The 24,858-nt window shown below is 37.8% G+C and overlaps 1 protein-coding gene across 5 annotated transcripts in view; it reads right to left on the reverse strand.

Annotated features, from left to right (window-relative positions):
• Positions 1 to 24,858, reverse strand: part of rt (Protein O-mannosyltransferase rt) — a 64,063-nt gene that overhangs the window by 12,456 nt on the left and 26,749 nt on the right. For all 5 annotated transcript variants that reach the window (XM_081743990.1, XM_081744005.1, XM_081744009.1 and 2 more), the window contains exons 5-9: positions 18,764 to 18,938; positions 16,883 to 17,132; positions 13,480 to 13,830; positions 11,258 to 11,371; positions 2,479 to 2,632 (exon numbers count right to left, since the gene is read on the reverse strand). In XM_081743990.1, coding sequence (XP_081600116.1) covers positions 2,479 to 2,632; positions 11,258 to 11,371; positions 13,480 to 13,830; positions 16,883 to 17,132; positions 18,764 to 18,938 — 1,044 coding nt within the window. The remainder of the gene's footprint in view (positions 1 to 2,478; positions 2,633 to 11,257; positions 11,372 to 13,479; positions 13,831 to 16,882; positions 17,133 to 18,763; positions 18,939 to 24,858) is intronic.

Below are 24,858 nucleotides of genomic sequence, written 5' to 3' on the forward strand. Positions count from 1 at the left end.
CGGGAGAACTCCAAGAAAATCCACGAGCACGGTGTTTGTTCTCCACAAAGTCCACACGGTGCGAGCTGGGATCGAACTAGGGACCCCAAGCACCGGAGGTGAATGCTCTACCACTGAGCCACCGCGCCCCCACGAGAGCAGTTCTGCATAACCATACATGATCTCCTTCGTGAAAATTCAGTACACCATAATGTTGTCAGATGAAATGCATTTCGAGTTATGTGTTTCTGTGAATAAACAGAATGTACATTACTGAAATGGTGTAAACCCGCATGTGGTGTGGTGGTGTTTCCTTTGGGATTACTGGGGCTTATTTTTTGAAGATGATATATGCACAGCTGTAACTGTCACCAGTGAACGCTATTTAGGCTGCAAGACTTCGTTGGATGTTGAATGTGGATATGCACCAATTATGCTTTCAGCAAGACGGAGCGACCTCAAATACAGCCAGAGTTACGATCGCTTTCTTGCGATAGATCTTTCCAGGAAGAGTAATTTCTTATTATGGTGACATCCCTGTCCGCCGCAGTCAAACGATCTTACATTTACTGATTTCTTCCTATAGGGTTATCTCAAGAAATATACTGAACACGTTGCGTCACCATTCCGGAGTTAAAAGACCACATCAGAACTGCGTCGGCAATATTCCAGGCAATATGTTACAATAAGTTATGAACAGCTTCCAATGCCGCTTAGATGAATGTATTGTGCAATGGGGACATCATTTGAGTACAGTCATATTCAAACATTAATTAACCCAATCAAACATTGATCTACAAATTAACAAATGGCATACTTATAACTACTATTTGACACAAAGAGTTAAATAAAAAGCAGTTACTTGCATATGCTGTGTTATTAATATTACGCTATGAACGCTGCACATTCTATAGAAGAGTTTCTCATTTTGAAACTCAGGTTTGATAGTAGCAACCGTTCTTGAATAGTCATATACAGTTCACTTATATAAAAAAGAGTGATACGCCCAAATCATTGTTATAGCTGTATGAGAAAATAATAAAGTAGTTTGGGTGGGCTGGTTCGGTGAACAGGGTGTCTACTGATACTGGAAATACTTGAATTATACTGAAATGTAATTTTGATGCTGGAAATACAGAAAATATACTGGAATTTTGATCCACATACTGGAAAAATCATGAAACTGGTAATTTTCAACAATACTTTTTTGTAATTATTTTAATAGTCTTAGAAACAATTTTCTATCCACTGAGATTGTAATTTATAATATAACAACAAACAAACGTTTACACAAAGTTCCCGAGCTTTCAGTTACCATTTTACGTTATATCCTAAGTCACTGGTACTTATAACTATAGTTGAGCCACATAAGATTACACAAATATTATTTTTATTCCACTATTTGGACCTTTAAAGGTGAGACACTTCGAACATTCAAACTTACATTATTATAAGATGGCTTCCAGTACCACTTAGTTTGTTTATATTTTGTTGCTACGACGACGATCAACCCGTCGTCCTTAGTTACACATAAACATTCAATTATATACATTAAAGATACATATTATTACTTCGAAGATGATTATACTATTTGCGTCTTCTTCTTCTACTACTAAAATTGTCTGGCTTGGAGTGGAGGACTGTGAGGGGAATTGGGAGGTCCTTTAAAAATGTTAAAAAATCATTGTATTTAAAACAAGAAACAAGGTTAACTAAATTTATTAAAAATTAAATATTCTTTTGATGGTAAAACAATTACAAACCTGAAATCATCAAGAGTGTGATTATTCCTAAAGAACTTTAAAAAAATCATTGTATTAGGTACAGGAATGTTGCTGATAGTTATATTGAATATACTGGAAATATGCTGGAATTTTGAAAATGAAACTCAGTAGACACCCTGGTGAAGTACAGTGGTACCTTGATTAATTGTGTGGATTTACATCAGTAACTTCTAATATTATATATGGTATTTGCTCAAAAGTATATTATGAGTTTTGAGATCGTGTAATAAAGTTTTGTGCTTCTGGTCTCGAAACTTAGGCCTAATAATAAGAATGTTCTAGGGTAGACTTACGTAGCAGGTTTGCGGGAGTTCACTGGTTATGATATGGTTACTACTTGTACATTGTAAAAAATTATATTAAACATCGAATTTTCGCAGATTCGCCAGTATTGTCAAGACAGCTTTTAACAATTTTTACAGGTTAGTTTTGACCGTTTTTGTAAGTACATACATTAAGTGCAGAAGTGAATTAAGTTCTGTCTGGTTTTGTTTCAAACAAGTGTCAAAGCAAATATGCATTCCTGAGCTTAAGTTTAAAAACAAAAATTTTCGTTTCCTGAAATTTTAAGAAAAACTGATTTATTAAACATTCCATGTCAGACAAAGATGAAATGATAAGCATGGTGACCTAAACACTTGCAACTTTCCGATTTTACATGTTTTTCATTTATTTATTCTATTCATGTAAGTTTAAAATAAATTTGAAAACTCACTCTTTGTGTATCTATGCTCTTCAACATTCCACACCGTATCATCCTGATTTATAATCTTGTCTGTGACCACTTCATGTTGGTTAAAACCCCAGTCTGGAAGTTGCCTGCCACTGAATTTCAACGCCTGGCTTGAGTTTACATGAATCAACCGAACCTTTAAACAATAAACAAAAATAAAGCTATTAATATGCATGTGTGACGAACAACAATCAACATTTATACACTAACTTTTTATGTGCTATTAAATTATCTCTTACTAAAGCTAGAGAACAGTTGTATTCTCATTGGATATGTCTATTTTATCAATAAATCATAACATCAATGCAGTCAACAATAAGGATCTACATATCAAAACAATGTGGCAAAAACAGAACTCTATTAACGACTTAAGGTAACAGTTAAAATGTAATTATAGTATGAAATGTAATTTTCAATGTTGTGATTATAGTTTGAACAAAGAGAAATAAATGAAAACATTTTTATAATACTTAACACCTTTAGTCTTACGACTTCATACTTGAAAATATCTCCAGAAAGGCAGGGGGCTCGGTGGCTCAGTGGTAGAAAGTTTACCTCTGGTGCGTTGGGTCCCTGGTTCGATCCCCGCCCAAGTAAGCTTGTGGTGGACATCATGTCAATTGGTTTTCTCGGGTACCCCCGTTTCCTCCCACATCTAATTCTACCAATTCATCTATCATTCACTTACCTTAGTCATCCGTTTCCTTTAGCCTAAAGGGAATAATCATGGAATGTTAAACTGAAAGAAATCATTTCATTTCTTTCCAGAAAAGCTTCGCAATTTTTTTTCCTACGATCCATTAGAAAGCAATACATTAACTAAGACATAGTGAGTGTCATAACTTCTGCTGTTCTCATCTGACATATCTGAAAATCAATTTTCAGTTTCCGTTTTCAAAATCGAAAATCGAACATCTGCTTTAAAAATTTGAAATCAAATATCTGTTATAAAAATCGAGATTTAATTTCTGTTTTGAAATAAAATTGATTTAAAACCCACCAACACTGGCGACTTTGATCATCTCTCCATTACAAAAAGTACTTTCATGGAAATAAGGGTGCTCGAATTAGAAGGAACAATATTTCCTTTTTTCCCTTTCTTTAAGATTCCCATTCCCCTAGTTTTGGAAATATTCCCTATATAACCAGTGCTCGAAACGAGAAATGTCAAATGCCAGCACTGATAGCCTATATTTTGCATATGAATTTTCAAGTGTACCGTCCAATTAAAAACTTTACATGTATAATTTCACTATGAAAGGTATCGCTAAAAATAAAATGGAAAGAAGAAGTGTCGGAGTATAACATCGAAAAATACGACCCATTTCGAGTACTGCGTAACATACTCAGTGTCCTAATAAATCTCTACAGCGCTCCGGCATAGAAAAGTATTTTTGGTGCCCTCCAACCAGCAAGTTAGCAAAGTGTAAGAGACTGTTTGTTCCCTACTCTCCAACCAGTTATTTTGAAGAATAACAGTTCAAACTTGGGTTATTCCACCTCAGTTCAACCACCACCTCCCACTGACCATCATGGATTTTCATGAAAAGTTGTACACATAAGCTGGGTAGTATCAAGAGATAAAATACCAAGTTTAAAGGTATTCCTGTAAATAAAACCAAAGTTATAATAAAATCTGCACGACAGTGCGAAAGCCCAATATTTGCCAAAATGAGCAATGTTGTCCGCGGCACATTTTCAGAATCTCACAGCTTTCTCATTATGAATTATATCAAAGTGAAATTTACAGGATTTACAGAACTAAACACACACTTCGTACTAACAGCAGCAAAATGAATTTCCAGAAACAATTATGGTTGACATATTCATTTAAAAGCAGAACAAAAAAACGAAATAGTAAAATGTTATAAAGTTCAGCATTTTTTATGGGAAAAAAAAGAGTAGGTAAGGAGAGTCTCTACCAGTCCTTGGATACATCACTTTGCGTACTTTCAAACAGGGTAATAATAAAACAGTAGGTCATTTACTTTTGTTGTAATTTAACAATGAAAATGCGGAAAAAAGCAAAAACAATGAAAAAAATACACAAGTTGGCAACACTGTAGCACAATTCTGATAGCTCGTACGAACTTCTATACTTGCATGCATGATGAGCATATCATATTACAAATGTCACATAAATTACATCTTGTTACTGGAAGGTATGTGGGAGTTATGAATCTGTAAAACGTAGCTAATTGATTTAAATCTCGAACAGTAACGTATGCACGAAGCCGCCGTGGCGCACTTGGGAGCGCGTTGGATTGGCATTCCGGAGCTCGCTACGGGTTCATGTCTCGCAGAGACTATCCTAATTAATGTTTTCCAGGGTTTCCTTCGGTCCTACCAAGCAAATGCTGGGATGGTACTTAGCACAACGCCCTGGCCGATACAATCCGAAATTCCTTCCCTTTGTTATTGTTATATATCTAGTATAAAATGGCGTCTGAGATGTAGCTGGTGTCTGTTAATAAATAAATAAAAATAATGCAGTCAACAGTTGTCTGTTAATAAATAAATAAAAATAATTCAGTCAACAGTTGACGAAGTGTATAAACAAAACTGAATACTTGTAACGTACAGGGTAGGCCAAAAGTCAGGTAACAGTGCTGTCACAGAAAAGTCTGTTGGGCTAGAGGTCCACATTGGCCTCTGGTGGGGAATATGAGTGGGGGTGGGGATACCTAAAGACACGCGTGATCACCACGATCGCCATCTTGAAGTCTGCTACACTGAATATCACTTTATTTTTTAAGTTGTATTAAGGTAACCAATAAAGTTCTGTCGCTTTCTGTGGAGGTCTGTGTTTAATTCGCCCTTACACCGTGAGTTGAATGCGAATGGAGATAAGGCGAAAGTCAGTTTTTGGTGTGGGTATATTCAACAAACTACTTGGTTGTAGCAATTCAGTTACACCGTGAACTTGCGTAAGGACAGAGTGAAAATGGGACCTCCACAGAGCGTCATAAGAGGGTGTATGACGAGTTCAAACTGGTGTCAAACGCCACTGCAGCGTTGCGGTAGATATGCCAGGCCTTTGGTGAAGGTGTCGTGACTACGCGGACAGTGCAGCGGTAGTTTACCAAGTTTAAGGACGGTGGCGAAACACTCGAAGATGCACCATGTGCCGGAAGACCAACATATGTAGAGAATATCTTCATGCAGCAATGGAGGCGAACAGTGACCAGATATGTGAGGAACTAGGACTACAATTCAGTGTGAGTAGAGAAACCATTCGACAGCTACAAGTTGGGTCGATGAGTCCCACATGATTTGACTCCGGGCCAAAAGGCAACGCGAGCAGACACCTATGTTTCTTGGGTGTCTCGTCTGAGGAAGGGGCCATTTCTGGACAGGGTGTTGACATGTGATTAGAAGTGGGTCCTGTACGAAGCTCCACGGCGCCGTTATCATTGATTAGCATCCCATGAATGGGTTCCAAAACAGCCGAAACCTGCACTGCACCAGAGGAAGGTCCTCCTGTGTGTTTGGTGGATTGCTCACGGCATCGTGCATCGGGAACTGCTACCAGCTGGTCAGAGCATCAATCCAACTGTATACTGTCAGCAGTTGGGCCGTGTTTAAGAAAAACTCAAAATTCTGGAACCAGGACCTCTGAATTGCAAAGTGGTCCTTCTGTTACAGGACAACGCTAAGCCCCACGTGGTTAAGATGACCCGGGACTCCCCGGACATTGCACCATCCGATTATCATCTGTTCCATTCCTTGGACAATCACCTTCGAGGACACCAGTTCAAATCCCTAGTAGAGGTGCAAAATGCACTTGATACCTTCTTCGCTTCACGGCCCAAGTTCTATTGCGATGGAATCCATGGCCTTCCAGAGCTTTGACAGAAGGTCGTCGATGCTGATGGGGACTATTTTTGATCTTCCAGGAACGTGTTAGGTGACATATCGATGTTCGAAGGTGGTGATGAAAGAGCGATCGAACTTTCTTGGTTACCTTTATAAGTTAGGGATGCGGCACATGTTTTTGATCAGGAAAGCAATGCTGCTGTCCATTTTGTCATATCGCTAACTGTTGATGAATTATGGCCTGTCCCTTTTTATACCATCACAACACATGCTCGAAATAAGCATCCTGTGCAACAATGGTGTGTACCACACGCCTCTTCCACTCCTTTGTGCACAGCCAGTAATGTCTCTAAATGCACAGAAGCACATGCATCCTCAATATGCTGCCGAGATGTTGTAAATTCCAGATCTTAACGGCGTATACCATTGAGGTAAAAAGTCGCATCGTATGAGAACAGCACGTTCAATGGGAAATCTGGATTGCTTGCCAGTTGTGCTGTTGCCCATTCTACAAACTGCATCCGACGGTCTGGATCGTCCTCTGTGAGATGCTGGTGAAACTGGATCTTGTAGGGTGCCACTTCTTAGTGGAAAATATCCTCCGAATGAAAGTTTGACTGACTCCACATTCCTAGGATATGTGCTACGCTGGGGGCTTTCACTGAAGGATCAAGGACAACAACTGTGGTTACTTCTTCTGCAGACGTTTGTGCGACCACTACGATGTCTGTCGTCCACAGAACCCGTCTCCCGGAATCTGCACATTAGTTTGACCGGACTATCTTGGCATATGGGCTCCCTTTCGGCGTCTAGCGCATTAAACTCCGCAGCCACCACACGTGAGCTGCGATTTCCACATATCAGGATGATCTCAATACGTTTCTGGGTCGTCAACACCATTGTTCAGTCACTGGAATCTGCAACGATAAAACAGACCATAATTCTCAACGGTTAGTGATATGACAAAACGAACGGCAGCATTGCATTCTGATCATGTGCCGCATGCCTACTTTCCAATTTAAAAAGTGATATTCAAAATGGCGGTCGTGGTGTTTTATTATAACTTTGGTTTTATTTACAGGAATACTTTTAAACATGGTATTTTATCTCTTGATACTACCCAGCTTAAGTGCACAACTTTTCATGAAAATTAATGATGGTTACCGGGAAGACCATTGAAAATTGGTCGATCTGAGGTGGAATGACCCACTTATCTCCTTATCACAAGCTACAACAACGGACCCTCTTAAATCGATTTATATATGTGGTTCTTTAATTTGTTCTGCGATGCCTTCTTTCCACGGGGCCTCTAGTTCTTTCTCCTTCTGAGAGCCACGAATGAATATGACCATTAAAACAAAACGAATCAGTTTACTAGAGCTTCAACAAAGACGTATTACATATAAAGTGTGAAATATATCTACTGATAATTTCCTATGATATACTAATGATCACCTTCGCCGTATTTCAGTGACTCCTTTGCTATTCTGCATTTAAGGGCCCAGCCTAAGCTGGCTACCTGCAAGATATTGTGCACTGTACAGTGCGATGTGAGCTGTGTTAGTTGGTTTAATACTTAAATATTTAAACATTACTTCCATATTAGCAATGGGGGGGAGGGGTAATCAAATCAAGTTAGCAAGAATATAAAACTTTAAAATGGACAAATCTCACAAAAATATATAACAGAGTAATTTCGATTTTTAGTAATATGTAATACTAGCATAAATTACCTGCTTCGCTGGGTTAAATTAAGAAAAAATGTTCCGTTAGTCAGTCACTTTTTACTATTACTAAAGCGCTCTCTGGTATTGGGCATTTTCGATGATTTTTATATATCCTCCTCCCCTCTATGTTGTGGGGCACGGCATCTGAAGTGTCCGGTGGTTCAAGAGCTATTAAGTTTTATTTATTTTCATATATCTCCCCCTCCCACCTCCTCCCATAATTCCTATCGTCAAAGTGAATAAATAAATATCCTAGGCTCGAACGTTATCTACGATGCAAATTTCATCGAGATCGGTTGGGTGGTTCGAGAGTTAATAAGTTTTATTTATTTTTATATATCTGTCCCCTCCCCTCTCCCTCTTCTACGTTCAACCGTCAAAGTGATATGATAAAAACCACCCCAGGCCCGAAAATTTTATCTATATTGAAATTCTGATTAAGATCGGTCCTGTGGTTAAAGCGTGATGCAGTCACAAAGACAGTCACTTTTATTTTTATTATCTTTACATATATCTCCCCCCTCTCCCTCCCCTAGGTTGCACCGTAAAAGTGAAATGACGAAAACATCCCAGGTCCGAACCTTATCTATGTTGAAAGTTTAATCAAGATCGGTCTGGTGGTTCAAGAGTTAAGTTTTATTCATTTTCATATATTTCCCCTCCCTCTCCCACAAGATCTACTGTCAAAATGAAATGATAAAAAAACTTCTTAGGTTTGACTTCATATATGTTGAAAATTTGATTGAGATCGATAGGGTGGTTCAAAAGTTATTAATTCACAAACATAGTCACTTTTATTTTTATATTTAAAGATTTTTGTATTTCTCCCCTCCACCCTCTCCCCTACGTTACTCCGTCAATGTGAAATGATAAAAATCATGAGAGTCCCGCATCTCATCTACATTGAAAATTTGATCAAGAGCGGTCGGGTGGTTCAAGAATTATTAAGTTTTATTTATTTGTTTTTGTCCCTCTCCTCCCCCTCCCCTAAGTTCTACCGTCAGTGTAAATAGCTAAAAACACTCCCAGGCCAGAACCGCATCTACGTTGAAAATTTGATCCGAGATCATTCGGGAGGTTCAAGAGATTAAGAGTCACAAACATAGTCACTTTCGATTTTATAATATAGATGAGCTTCAAACAGTGGTTGCGGAGCGGGCCTAGACCCCTTCGTTCGGGGACGCCGGTATGTTGGAATGTCTGTGCCGCCGATTATTTCAGCCCGGCGGCCTCCCCCTCCCCTAAGTTCTACCGTCAAAGTAAATAGCTAAAAACACTCCCAGGCCAGAACCGCATCTACGTTGAAAATTTGATCCGAGATCATTCGGGAGGTTCAAGAGATTAAGAGTCACAAACATAGTCACTTTCGATTTTATAATATAGATGAGCTTCAAACAGTGGTTGCGGAGCGGGCCTAGACCCCTTCGTTCGGGGACGCCGGTATGTTGGAATGTCTGTGCCGCCGATTATTTCAGCCCGGAATGTATTTTTACTACTGGTTAATACTAACTTCTGGATATTCAGAATAAATGGTAGAAAGAAAGAAAAAATAAGTTATCGCCACCGACAATCGAACACATGACCGTATGCACCAAAGGCGCGTGCGCTAGCCACTAGACCAGAGGGGAATAAGATTTTGGTGTACGCTTTAGATAATGCAAATGTGTTTTCGCATAACATGTCCAAAACCATTCAATGCTGTTCAGGTAAACTGAATTTATCGAATTGTAATTTTGTGTCACGAAATCAGTATACCCGTGACTGTAAAACAATTGCATAGTTAAATTTTAGAACCCTCTTTCTAAAATATTCCTTCTACATTCGTAAACCTGGTCCACGTGAAAACACATGAAATGGGATAATCGAACCGTTAAATGCTATATTTTACATACAGAACAGAACAACTTCAAAGAGTAGCGTAGTTATGATTGCTTTTAAGAAGTAGAAAAGGGACCATAAAATTTTGGGGATATTGCTAAATAAAGAAAAATAACAGACACTAATTATATATTGAGCAACCGTGGTTCAGTTGGACATCAGACTTAGCATTAGGCTTTTCAGGTAAAATGGCAGAGTTCTTTTATATGTCTAGGTAGATACATATTGGGTGTTCTAAAAAATCGAACCCGCTCAATAGGGGTGATGCTACAGGTAAAAGAAGACAAAAATGTCGTATGACATTTAAACTCCGGAGCTTCGTTTTACAATAGATACCAGTAAAATATGAATGACGATGTGGTAACATCGCACGGCAGATGCCGAAACAAGTGTCGAACAGTCAAGGACTGCCATTCCTCAGTGCGAAGTAGGAACAAGTATGCGACTATCAACCACGCGATTCGTGTTTAAATCAGATTTCTGCATTATCCCCCCCCCCCCCATTCTGACAGTGTCTTTTCATATAAACAATCTTGCATGTCGTGGTAAAGATGTTCTAATGTACCAATCTCCCCCCCCCCCCCCATTCTGACAGTGTCTTTTCATATAAATACAATCTTGCATGTCGTGGTAAAGATGTTCTAATGTACCAATCTCCTCACGCATTGGAGGTAGGCCTCACAGCCGCATTTTACGCAAGAAACGCGCATAGCATGCATATGTATGTAACTTGTTTGTGCGTTCCAGAATATTACTATCATACAGTATGTCTACTTTGTAGCATGAATTAAATACGTTCAGAGATCCGAGTGTACTATTTCTATTTATGAACATTATTCCCACTTTTTAAAATTGTATTCGTTCATATTCACTTGAAATAACGTTTGCACGGTGAAGACAGAAAACCAAAAATCGAATTTAGGTTGTAAGAAAAGAAACCGTAAATCGATTTCGAAAACCGAAAATCGATTTTCTGAAATTCCAACTTCCAGTGATTTTCGATTTTTCGACAAATCAATTTGGACAACACTAGTCGTAACTATTTAAGTGACAGATAAATTATTACAATTTCAGTGAATATTTTTAAATAACCAGCACTGTATCTGCCATAACAACTATGATAGATACATTGGAAGGTACTTAATAGAACATAATTCCAATTCTATTTCATCAAAAAATACAAAAAAGTCTTTTCCGAAAGAATCATCCTCTGTTTATCTTTCAAACTATCGAATACCTTATGCTAGTAACTTTATAAAAGGTAGTATCATAACCTAGATAAATATTATCTAAAAGTTATAACATTTAACAGAATTATACGTACATTAAAGAATACTTACCAGAGATTCAATAGTATGCCAAACATCTCCAACTTGATCACGATTAATTATATCAACACGCCATAAATTTTGAGCTGGCATTGATACGTTATAGTCTATATAACAGGTTACTTCCTGTAAAAAAAATATTTGCTATAATGTAATTGTTATAAACAAATACAAATCTATAAAAACTATTTCTATAAGCAAACCCACTATCATAAGTTTTCCATAAATATTTCTTAGTTTTAATGTTGTTCGTTCTATTTTGCAGTAATTCATTTTACTCTGTAGACAGGCGTTTCAAATCTTTAGTGTTAGAAGGAGAAGTTAACTTCTCACTAAATAAACGAAAAAATTTACAAACAGGTCTCTTGGGGTATCCAAGTCTGTGCATTCTTTCTAAATGAAAATCAATATCTGAAAAGACTTAAAAGTGTCTCAACTGTAAATTTTGCTAGATGTTAATCCATTCTTGAAGTTGATATACGCCATGGTTTTAATCTTAACACTTTATAAAAAAATTAAAAAACAAAAAACAAAAAAAAAAATAAAAAATAAAAATAAACAAATAAAAGCACTAGATATTTATTTCCTAGAATTCCACATATAAAGATGGGATGACCAGAGCTTCGTCTTTCCTATTGTTAGCGGATGGTCGCAAAGAAAAGGACAGCTGTCACATGCACTCCATTAAACGTTGGATTGTTAGCAAGAGATACGAGTGTCTTTCAGTAACAATGTTGTGATTTATAGTTGAGACGTCCCTTGTTAATGGTGTAGTCAGGTTAATTGCTGCGATGACGACGACGATCATTTACTATTATTATTTAAATGTTCATGTTATTACAGCAAAATATCCCCGTTTAGCCATTTAGCTGGTATGAACGTATACCATATGTACAGACAAATACGGTAAAATTCTGACGAATGTTATGTCTTATGGTTCGCAAGCATTTCGTTTCTTAATAGTCAAAACGAACGGAGAGCATACGTTGCAATTATTCTGTTGAGGCGGACCGATGTTTACCAATAGATGATGGGGTAATACTTACCAACTTTTCCCAACATATGGTAATGGAGGCGATATTTTTCCAGGTGTATTCACAGGGCTATTGTATAGTTTTAGCGCAATGGCTTTCTCAAGTGGATTTTCGTGTTTCTTGAAGCAGGAACTGAAGTCCGATAGTGAGGTATACAGTGATTCATGTCTTCGAACAGTAATATTAGTCTTAGCTTCGATCAAAAATCGACTGACAAGGACAAACAACCCAGCCACAGAAACTATACAACGTGCAAGATCCAATAACATTTGCACTAAACAAGTTGTTGTGAAAGATCACAACAATGCAATGGGGAGAGTTGATAAAGCAGATCAAGGCATGCTTCAGTACCCAGTCGCAAGAAAATCTTAGAGAAAATTTTCAGATTCTTCACAGACATGGCAGTTTAGAACTCACTTCTGATTTACACTAAGAATCAGGGCAAGAATGACCAGTTGGACTTCTACATGAAGCTCGTGGAAGGGATTAATGAAAAGTATGCTCCTCATGCTTTGACAAAAAAGAATTTCGACTTTCGTACACCCGAACCTACTGCGAGTGATATCTCCTCATTTTCCGGAAAATGTTCCAACCACTGAAAAGAATAATAAAAGTGACAAGAATGGGAAGATCAGGAAGATGATGAAGAGTTTTTTGTCCGGATTGTAAAATTGGACTATGCATGACACCGTGTTTCCTCATGCTGTGGAGAACTACTGAAGGTGAACCTCTTGTGAAATGCTGAGTGTAACTCTAACGTGATCTAATTGTACTGTAATGATAGATCCTTTAATTTTGAAAATGTGTATGCAGTTACAAGTCTTCTGGACGCAGCTGCTGTTAGTTCAGTAATAATTACACCATAATTATACAATGACAAAATGAAATCTCTAAATACCTGTGCGAAGTTTCTGATGAAAGAATCTTATGTACCTGTGTATATGAGAGAGAGCAGGGGGAAGGACGGTGTGTATTTATGTGTGTGCAAGTGCATCTTTCACATATGTACATGCATAAAACAATTTATAAATAAATACAAATGGAAATGTCAAAAATGTCAACTAAAAAAAAATTGTCATACACAATTATCCGGATCCCATAATGGTTAGGTGGTCAATATTCACAATAATAGAAGAAAACTTCCATTACTGTGTAATTCTTTTAGTGCATACAATATTACTTAATGAATTATTCTCTTACCTGATTTTGAGGAGACATGGGTGCAGCAACATCATGAGAATTGAGTGCACGACTTGTAATACCATGAACCAACTGTATGATGTCTCCATGGCGAATGCTGTCTACTGGTTCAGATACAGCAAGATCATTTCGACTCGGTCGCTTTACAATCCACCAGTTATTGACATCTTTGAAACTATAACAGGTTACTTGTTGCTGGTGGCTGCTGCCTCGTTTGTCTGGATATCGCAGTGGGTATACATGAGAATGAGAATGAAGCCAGCAAGTTCTTCCATGAGTGTGACGTAATGTGATTTGAGACCCATGGGCAACTTCTAAAGGCTGGCCCCTAGTTATTGATGCTAATCCTCCCTGTAATTACGAAATAATAATCAAAATACATGCATTACAGATTTAGCAGAGTTTTTTATTAGTACGGAAATCCCAAAAGTCTTTGTACCTTCTTTTTACGAACATGTAATACATTTTAACACAAAATCGAGATATAGCCCCAATGTAAATTCCGATTTCTTCCACTGCACGGAAGTCCTTATCAGTTGACAAAGATGGCAGGAGTGTTCAGCACGTCCACACCATACGACCATACGAACAGCGAAGCATCATTTGTTTCCTATGGTGCAAGGAGCAGCAAGCATAGATATCCACAAAGAAATGGAGCCTGTGTATGGGGACAAGTGTTTAGGAGTGCGAAGTGTACAGTGGTGGTACAAGAAGTTTGAAAATAGAGGACAAAATGTCTAACACAATGAGTTATCGGGCCGATCTCATTCCTTGTTGACACCAAACAACTGCACGTGTTAACGAAATGGTGAAAGCGATCTCAACAAGAGCTACCGAATGATCATGTTAGTGAATCATCTAAAGCATTACGCCGAGGAAGGAGACAGTTTTCTGAATCTCCTCCACTGGCGACGAAACGTGGGTACTACATTACATTCCGGAATCAAAACAACAGAACATGGTGTGGAAACATTTCGAATCACCAGTTAAAAAACACACACGATAAACTGCGGTAAATTGATGTTCACACCGTTTTGGGACAGTCGGGTACTATTTCTACTGGACTTCCCGCCAAGAGGCATAACCATCAAGGCAGAACGCTTCTGTCGCACATTCTCTCGTCTGCGAGCAACCATTACGTGAAAGGGTATTTAGGATGTTGACGATGTGGTTTTCCTCCATACCAACCAAAACCATATGTAGCGAAGGAAACAATCACTAAACTTCACTCTTGGGGGCGAGATTATGAGCAATCCCCCTTACAGTCCAGACCTTGCGACCAGTGATTACTATCTTTTTAGTGCGTTGAAGAAGTTCCTAGCAGGACAATGGTTCACAAACGACACTGGAGCGCAGAACGTTGTTTGTTGTTGGTTCTGTGATCAGCCGGTGCCCTTCCACACAACGAGCATCGAGAAACTTGGGGTTCGGTGGAACAAGTGCCTCAACATATGATTTGATTACATGCAAACATAGAGACGGACGCGTACAATATCCTATATATATGGAACCTACCGTAGTTGGGTGAAGACTTCACTTAGGAACTAATATGTGTGCTATCCAATAATACATGTTTCAGAATCTTAAGGTACTCATGCAACGATTTTTAGAGAGGCGGTTTGGCTACGGGCATATAATTTGAAGTACTCACTAACTACCTCTATACAAATTGTTGCGGAAGTACCGCAGGATTCTGAAACATGAATATTTGGATAAAGCACATGCTTGTTCCTAAGTCTTGACGAGACTGCGGTAGGTCCCATAGTACTGGAGCAAGGGACCTTTAAAGTTAATTTTTTCATGTTTTCGGCAGCCTATAACTCCGAAAGGAAGCATTTGTGAACCGAGGTTGGTCTATACTTTCTGTCCTATCTTGGTGTTAGAAATCACCTCCCAAACGTTGTCGGTGTTGTTTTGAAACACCCTGTATATATACTCAATAAATTAGTAGGTGCAAGACTTAAATTTTCCATCGATTAAAGGTAACTGGAATTTATTACTGTCACACTAAACTAACTGCTGATGTGAGCTAATTAATATCTTTATCATCTCTTTCTTGCTGATATTGAATTATTTTGTTCCGTATTCTTAATAAGGATAAAATGAATATATCTGTAATGTATCTCGTAAGGTTTAACGTCCGAACTGTTCATCTGAGTCTAATATGTCCAAATTTTTGGTTACGAATTCTATGTGTATCTTGTGCAAAATACGTGTAATATTTCGTTCAAGTGTGATATTATTATAACATCCGTTCTACATTTATATACTAAATAATAAACTATAATACTAAATAATCTATGATCATGCAATGAGACCTGATCATGTAATGCTGAGATACCTGAACGAATTTTACATGATAATGTGCTCTAAAGAATACATTGAATTGTAAATAATAATTTCCTGATGATGCTTTATATGAAGGACTTCTAATGAAGAATATGTTACGTGGAATAATTCATTCAAAAAATGATTAAATTAGATGTGGGAAGGATTTTCTTTTGGTTGTGGTAATAACGTAGTTACTGTATAATCTGGTGTCATCTAACTGTTTTCATTGCCGTTCGGGGATATTATATATATATATTATATAGCTGTATTTAACTTTATCTGACATAAATAACTAGTTAGTCAATTTAACATATTATAATTAGTAACCTCTGTCCCCTGACATTGAAATCTGGTAATTAATGTTTTGGAATTACAGTATTCTATTAACTTATGTGTTGACTGGTATTTCTCTGTGGGAACCTCTTTTCTTTCATCCCATTCCTAGATCTGAACGAAGTTCGAATCTTAACTTTTCTGCATTCTATTCCGTGATCGATACGAATGATGAGAGGCACGGTTAATAGGCTACTCTTCACGATCAAGTTACTAAAGATGGTGAATAATGCGTTAAACAATTTAAGTCACGGATAAAGAAATGAAATTGACTCCGCTCCGTTGTTTTTGGTTATTGACACCGTCCCTACGACAGGTTAACTCTATCAAACAAATCATGAATGCTATTCAGTTATTATGGTCACACATTATACAAGTTTACCTTGTCATAAATATGATAATGAAATTAAATAGATCAATAATACAAGAATATGGGCAAATTGATCAGACGATCTTATTTTTCTCAATGTGTTCATAAGCTCTCTGAGAAGAGTGGCTTATTGTCTTCTTATCAAATATTTAATATATTTGCGAATAAGAAAAGAGCAAGAAATCGTCGTGTTGGATCTCATTTCAGCACTGAAGCTATACGAGATGTGAACCTACAGTTTAACGTAGAATTCAGTTAAAGCCAGTTCGACCAATGTAGATCTTTGTGAAGAATATGTATTAGTTTTAAGGAGTGGGAAGATAACAGAAAAGTGTCTTCTTAAAAGTACTGAAAATTCCTATTACTCACCTCTAAACTCGCCTGAAAGGCACTTGTCATCACACTATCATGTGGACCAGCTCGATGTAAGATTGTCAAATGTATATAAAATACTGAAAGGTATACAACAACTGGTATACCAATAACAACAATCAGTCTGCTGATTAAATGAGTCACTACTTTGCGATCCGAGAGAGCTTTATTTCCCAATATTTGCCAAAAGTCCTTGCCAATAATTGCAAGTGCAAGACAACATGAGAAGAAACCAACATATTTTACGCTGGAAATAGAACAAAATTTAATTACTTCCTTTCACAAAATAACTTCCTTTCATAAATTTGCCCTTTTAACTCTAGTTTTCTTTTCCAAAAAATAACAGAATAAATAAATTACTTCATTTCATTATTCGAAAGTTTAAAAAGGACATATCACGCACTGAGAACTTTTCGATTTTTATTCAGTAATACTAGTTGAGGAGAAGCAGTTTTGTTCCATCATATCCGAACAACTCACTAATTTTCTGACTAAATTCACTAACGTATTTCGAACATATTATATATATATATATATGGTGTTCTAAAAATGGCGCCTACGAATAACAGAGCGCTATTCTATGGGTCAAAATAAAGCGAAAATTCTATATAATGGTATACCATCCGGGGCCTCCTTTACCTGGTATGGGGAATCAAAAATTTCGCTACGTCATAGATTAACTTGAAATCATCAGCATTGCTCTACGAATCCACCAAGAAGTTATATTGATTGTTACGCTAACAAAAGCTGTTAGTGTCAGCATCTATCGACTTTAAATTCTATCTGGAAAGAATCGATGTAACTATTTGCTGAAATGGAAGATCGGTTCTCTATGGTTGCCACATAGTACAATTCGCGTCTCCAGACCAGGATCTCCGGGTATACAATTATATATATATATATATATATATATATATATATATATATATATATAACTTTATTTTCACTTGTGGAATAGTACTCTATAGTTCGTGGGTGCCACTTTATTTTATTATTATTAGAACACCCTATATTTGGCACGAACATAACATAAATAGTCCGGCAACATGATTCTCTTAACTTGAATTAAAATACCGCCGAAATTATCCAAACTATGAATGTACTAAATCTTCCAATAATTCCTTTATGATACTAAAAACTGAGATAAATTTGCGGCTACAGGTCAGCAGCGACATATGTACTGTTTTAGTCCGTCTTTCTGAAATCACGGAGGCTAATTCTATTTCTATAATAATGAATTCTTTACTTATTCGAAGTGCAAGTACTCTTAATTTCTTCAAGAAAAATAAAATTTTAAGCTTCTAATGTTTATTTATTTTTCTATCTACTATTTTAAGGCTCCTTCTGTACGAACATCAATTTGTATTAAGTTTTATCAGACTTTCCAAACTATGTTACACATAACTATGGGCAGTCTTATACAACGGTTATGTTCCTCTGTCTATCTATCTTCCGTAAAAACTAGCACAACTTCTGGTTTTAATATTGATTCCTATATAGCAACAATTGTAAGAGATAGCGAAAAACTGTTTTTGATATAGATTCAGCGTCCGACAAAAAGTTCTATCCATTTATCACTCTATTACAACCTGAAGTTATAGATCTATTACTTTCGCTTAAAATATTGAATTCGCATAGTTTGCAAGTCTACTATAGTTTCACCCTGTGAAACGAAACTGACCTGTCTTCATAAGAACATATATGAGGAAGAAATTAATACGAATTAAACCTTAAAATCCGTTCCAATGTAGAAGGAATGTTTATACTTAAATTAACTGAACAATGAAATCAAAATACGAGACGACGTTGGTAACTCTTAAACAAAACTGTATAAAGTACAAACTAAACTACTGGTGCTGTTGCTGTAGGATCACTCACCAGAGTGCACATGTAAGAGAAAACGAAGCAAAACTTAACCACATCCACCACTTCGCACAATACGGAGCTTCGTGATATTGTTTAAACTTCACAACACATAACAGACCAAACAATGCAAAAAGTAACAGCATTGGTTCCATAAGAATAAAGCGCGATTGTGTCAATATGGCATTGTCTGGAAATAGAAGACAAAATATAAGTATTATAACATAACAGGAACCAAAAAGATCTAAACAGTAGAACGTATAAAATTAACATGCCTATTATGATACATTATTATTTTAATTTTATTTACTTATTTTGAATTTCAGAAACCATTAAGATAAATTATTTTAGTGTTCAAATTAACAGTAGGAAAGTGTGTTCATATTTCTACTTTGTCCTTCTTAGTTATGTATCGTATATGTAACAGACCTGATGTAAAATAACATCTTGATTTACGCCTTTTGCACAGACTGATAAATTTATGCTTCGCACTTCACATGCTTACTTTTAATAACAGTCTATTCTTTCATAATAGATGTTTGCAGGTAACTTTAGTGACAATCTTCATATCCTTTGGAAACGAAAGCTGACTTTCAACTTTGCTGAAAGGGGTGTATATGCAGAGAAGTAGAAGAAAGAATCAATTTGTTTTAACACCTGATGTTTACAGGTAAAGACACAATGAAATTCAAAGAGTCACAATTTGCAATTAGGTCTCCGACTTACAGTACTGGTATGCGTAAACCACCACTTCGTCATTCAGTTCTCATCCTACAGGTCAGTGTGCAGTGTTCATTCAACTTAGATCATTTGAACTCTATCATTTTAGTTCTATTGTGTTTGGAAGCAACTATATATATATATATATATATTGCAATAATTTGTGTGGATAGAGACAATGATTCTAGCCCTTTAACTATTTCATTTTACACAATGTTACAGAAATAGTCTTTGTGTCTACAAAGTGTAATACCTTAAACCTTCCTTATGACCAGAGAGGTGAAGGAAGGGTCTATTTTATACGGGAACTCCTTCGCTCAAGTAGTTTCCAGGGTGACTTGCGGCGAGTCCAAGTTATGGTCCTTTAGTAACCTCCTCGGCTTACGGCAGTCTCTTGAGGTATGGTTTGTGGTAGGGAATCCCCTTCGTTCAAGGCAGCCTCCAGGGATTTTAGGCAGGGTAAAGCTCCTTCGTCCAATGCGACCTCCAGAGCTATTATGGGTTAGCGATCAGTGGTCAACTGATTCCTCCGTCTTCTTTGGCTTCTTTTTATAGGCCATTTTCAGGTGGCTTGCTCCTCTTCGGTTCCCTTCGTGGTGCTCTTTGTGTCTTCCTGGTTTTGTGTATCGTCTGCTGCTTATAAACAATAGCACGTGTCGTTTGTATAACATGTGTTCACGTTGTAATGTAGGGATCCTTACAATATATATGAAAGAAAACTTGTGACGGTTACATGCTAGTATAATTTTCGGGGTTCGACTTCCGGTAGATGGTAGTACAATTTTCCTTCTGCTAGTTTCCTGAAAGGGGGAAGGTGACTCAGTTTCGATTTACTAGTTTTGATTTGGCAATACTGGCATGAAACGGGAAAGGGATGAGTGAGATTTGTATCATCCGGTAGCAAGTGGTCTTGGATTCAGTACACAATGGAGCGTTGACCGATATAGCATCGCATGTTTTGTGCAGAGAATTTATATAACGTGAGTCAATCGTGTTTTAGCGAGCTTTCAGACGTGCATTTCGTGACCAGCACGGAAAAGGAAATGTGCCATTAAGTAAAACAACACATCAGTGGGTTACAGTGACGCACAAGTGATAATGTAGATCACAAAACACACCTACGTAAGAAAACAGTCTGTACACTCGAAAACATCACACGCGTGCGGGAAGCAGTTCTTGCCAGTCCCATACGTTCAACGCGGCAACATTTCCTCATACTGAATCTTCCTTGGAGTAGTATTCGACGCATGTTGTTGCAATATGATTTCAAGTTTCACCCATACAAAATGAGAGTGGTGCAGAAATTATCGGAGGCAGATAAAAGAGTGCGAGTGCAGTGAATGAATGAATTTTTTGAGTTTTACGTCTCACGATTATGCTGGTTAGGCTAAAGGAGACGGTGATGATGATAAATGAGTGAAATTGTGGAATGAAGAAAGTGGGAGGAAACGGGAGAACCCCGAGGAAAGCCTCGCGCACGGTGTTTGTCCAGCACAAAGTTCATGTGGCGCGAGCTGGGATCGAACACCCCAAGCACCAGTGTGAGTGCAGTGTTGCCAGGGCATATTGGAATTAATATTACCAGAACCGGAATATTATTGATTTTCATGACAGATGAAGCGAAGTTCTTTCTGAAAGGGTATGTGAACAAATAGAACTTTAGATATTGTGAACCTGAAAATCCATGTCAGATACATGAAAAGCCCTTCCACAGTGAAAAACTTGTCATGTGGGGTGGTGTTGGGGCTATGGGTCTTTTCGGGCCATACATTTTTGAGAATGAACGCGAGCAACTTGTTACTGTGACAGCGTAACGGAACATACACATGCTGACCAATTTCTTGCTTCCACAGCTACGACAGAAAAATATTAATCTAGAATCAGTGTGGCTTCAATACGATGGTGCAAGGGCCCACACGGCAAGTCAATCGATGGTAACAGTCAGGATCATGTTTCCTGGAACAATTATTTCCAGATTTGAGGACATTCTATGATCTCCAAGATCCTCGAACTTGACAGCTCCTGAAATTTTCTTTTGGGGGGTATTTAAAAGATAGGGTATACCGAGTTCGGCTGTAAATACTGAAGGAAATTTCCACCATCACTCTGGATCTCTTACACCGAGTCATGGGCAATTTCAGTGAACGACTGACCAGCTACATTCAAAGGGGTGGAGGACACTTATATGATCTAATATTCAAAAACTAACAGCTCAACTACAAATCCAAGTGAATATTGTACAGACGTGTTTAAATTATTACACTCACGCTCGAAAAATGCAAAGTTGATGTAGGAGTCCTAATTTCAGAGTTCTAGAACATTTAATTTAATGGTTAAACCACCAATATAGAATTCTTCATTTGTTTACTGTACAGTTGAAGTGGTGATATCACCGTTGAACAGCAGATGGCATTAGTGAGGGGGGAAATTCTGAAAGTGGAGTTTCAGTTGTAGATAGCTATTTTAGTTCCTATCAACAAGTTACAGTCTGAAGTATTGTGATTGCTGTCGTAAGAAGTTAACGACATTCAAAGCGTTCAACAGTTCGAATGGACGAGTTTAAAATAATCGTGACGTGTTTCGTGTATTAATCTTCTATTCTGTGAAGTCCTGTAATTGCAGCATAATGGGAAAAGCAAAAGACCTTTCTCCGCGTAAAGTGGAAGTTAACAAAATACTTCTGGTGAAAATAAGATATACACGGCGACATATTGCTAGCAGAGTTGGGGTAGAATAAAAATCTGTGAGCAGAATCTCTATTGAAATGAACACGAGCCAAAATAGGGTTGGGAAGTGTGGGCGAAAACAAAAGCTATCGCTTAGAGGTATCAGAAAACTAAAAAGATTGGCTCTGGGAAACAGAAGTGCAACTTCTAATAGACTTAAGCATAAAAATGGCTGAGTAATAAAAAGGGTGCAGACATTTCGCCTGAAAGTGTTCGAAGGATTCTTTGTGCCGTAGGAATAAAAGCATACGGTCAAGAAGGGAAACAAAAATAGAGTCTACCAATCATGGCAAAGAAGCGCCTCGAATGGGCACGAGGCCTAGAATATTGAACTGCTGACGATTGGAGAATAGTGTGTTTCAGTGATGAATCATGTGTCTTCGTGTTCGATGAATGTTCACAATATGTGCGACGTCGACTTGGGACGAATTCAAGTTGGAATATCAATATTAATAACCATGAAGAACCTACTTTAGTCATGGTCTGGGGTGTCATCTCTGTCTTCGGGCCTGGAAGACTGTATATAGTAGAGAGGACAATGAAGCACGACCAATACCTACAAGTTCTTCAAGAAGAACTGCTTTTCTAGACTGCACTCTGGTTTGATGGCGTACAATCGTACAATTCATCTTTATGCATGATGAAGTCCCATGCCACCGGGCCAAAGCTGTAACAAAATTCTTCGAGGACAACAAAATTAGTGTTCTTCCGTGGCCAGGCACTAGTCTTGATATGAACCGACTGAAAACTTTTGGAGCTTCATGAAGGAAAAGCTAGAGAAGAAGCACATTACAACCAAACATCAACTGATCGAGGAAATCAACAATTTGTGGTATCGTGATGCTGAATTGAAGGCAAAATGTGCGAAACTTGTGCACAGCACGCCACAAAGGATAAAAGACTTAATAAAGAATAAGGGATTTCACACGAAATATTAATATTTGTGTGAGAGAAAATTTTCTTGTAAGTATTCAATTTCATTTTTTCCTTCCAACTTGGATATACACACTTTATAGTAATTATATTTGAATGCCACATACGCATTTGTTTTATTGATATTGAAAAGCATATGCCACACGCACTAGAAATTAGGACAGAGTTACAAAGTAGTAATTTGGACTAAGTTCGAACGCATTTTCTCACGTAATATTGTGAGAACAGTAAGATATTCAGAAATTGAATGTTGAGTCTAATAATTTGAACACGTCTGTATTATCAAATGTAATTACACTCATTAATCTATGAAAATCTGTTTTATTTCAACATGAAATAGGAAATCGAACCTGGCCCACCATATATACAGGGTAATTCAAGTCTGGATACATTCTAAGTTGAAAATGACTGAAGGGATTGGGCTTAAATCTGAGCTACGGCTATATGTGGTTTGGGCCTTACCTAGGAGGGCATGATCATGACGGCCATCTTGAATCCAATTATTTTTTTTCAAATGGAAAGATGATAATGTGATGTGTCGTTTGAGGCTGGAGAAACACCTAAAACACGAATCTGATAATCGTTTTATCTAACTTTATTTCTGTCAGAGTTATTAACATGTCAATGTGGGAGATCAGAAGTTATAATATATGCTCAATGTGGTGACCAGTCCCTCAATGCAAACCGCAATGCGTTTTCTTTCAGTCTTCATGCACCTTTCTGAGCACATCAAGATCCACGCTGCCACAGGCGTGCATTATGCACTGCTGCAGTTCAAGGACGCCGTTGATTTTGACCAGGTACACAATGGCTTTTACGTGTCCCAAGTAAAATTCTAGAGGTTTGGGGATCGCAATGATTATTCCACTGATCTGTATCTGCTGATTCAGTAACGAGGGAACTATTGATCCAACCACCGTCGGACCTGCACCTCAAAGTGTGAAGGCGCACCGTCATGTTGAAAATATGTTGAGAACGCATCTTCTGGATTCAGAAACAGATAACAGGTTTCCATATCGGTCACCATTCCACGTGCCCTCAATGAACACGGGACCCTAACACGTGTGTCCCATATTCTATACCGGAAGTTCTGTCCATCCACACATTTACACGCATCAATCCAGTGTGATCTCTTCTCTGACAGTATCGACTATTTTCTTTGTTTACCTTGGCATTCAGAAAGAAAAATGCCTCGTCACTTATCACCTCAGGGGAAACTGGATTAACATGGTATTGTTCTAGGGCACACTGACAGAACTAATCGTCTGTCGGAAGTATCTTCGGTTAGGTGTGTTGGTGGTGTAATCGGTTTCGTGTTTTGTAACTGCACCTAACTTGAGTGTCACTGGATGTACTGCATGATCTGTACGATGTTTGGCTTGTGATACCTAGGTACTGCGGGGTGACCTCTTGACAAATGCTAGCAATACAGCAGTGGATGTCTTCTCGTTCGTAGCAGTCCTCGGACATCCACCGCGTGATTTGTTGCACAGAATGTTTCCCTGAATTTGCTCATAATCTTACTCACGATATTATGTGATACTGGCGGATGTTTAGGATGCAGTGTATTGAATTCGCAGCAAAAAAAATTAACACAATGGGTTTATTACATGTCAAAATCACCCAGAAAAAAATATGAAATATCACCCACAGAATCAGATTTTAATGAAAATGCTCGTAGTTGTTAACACTGCTAAGATATGAAGATCTGCAAGCATATGCAGGCTTGCT

The sequence above is a fragment of the Thermobia domestica genome, chromosome 2 (genome assembly GCF_964235325.1).
Source record: "Thermobia domestica chromosome 2, izTheDome1.hap1.1, whole genome shotgun sequence".
In the NCBI taxonomy this organism is placed as follows: Eukaryota; Metazoa; Arthropoda; class Insecta; order Zygentoma; family Lepismatidae; genus Thermobia; species Thermobia domestica.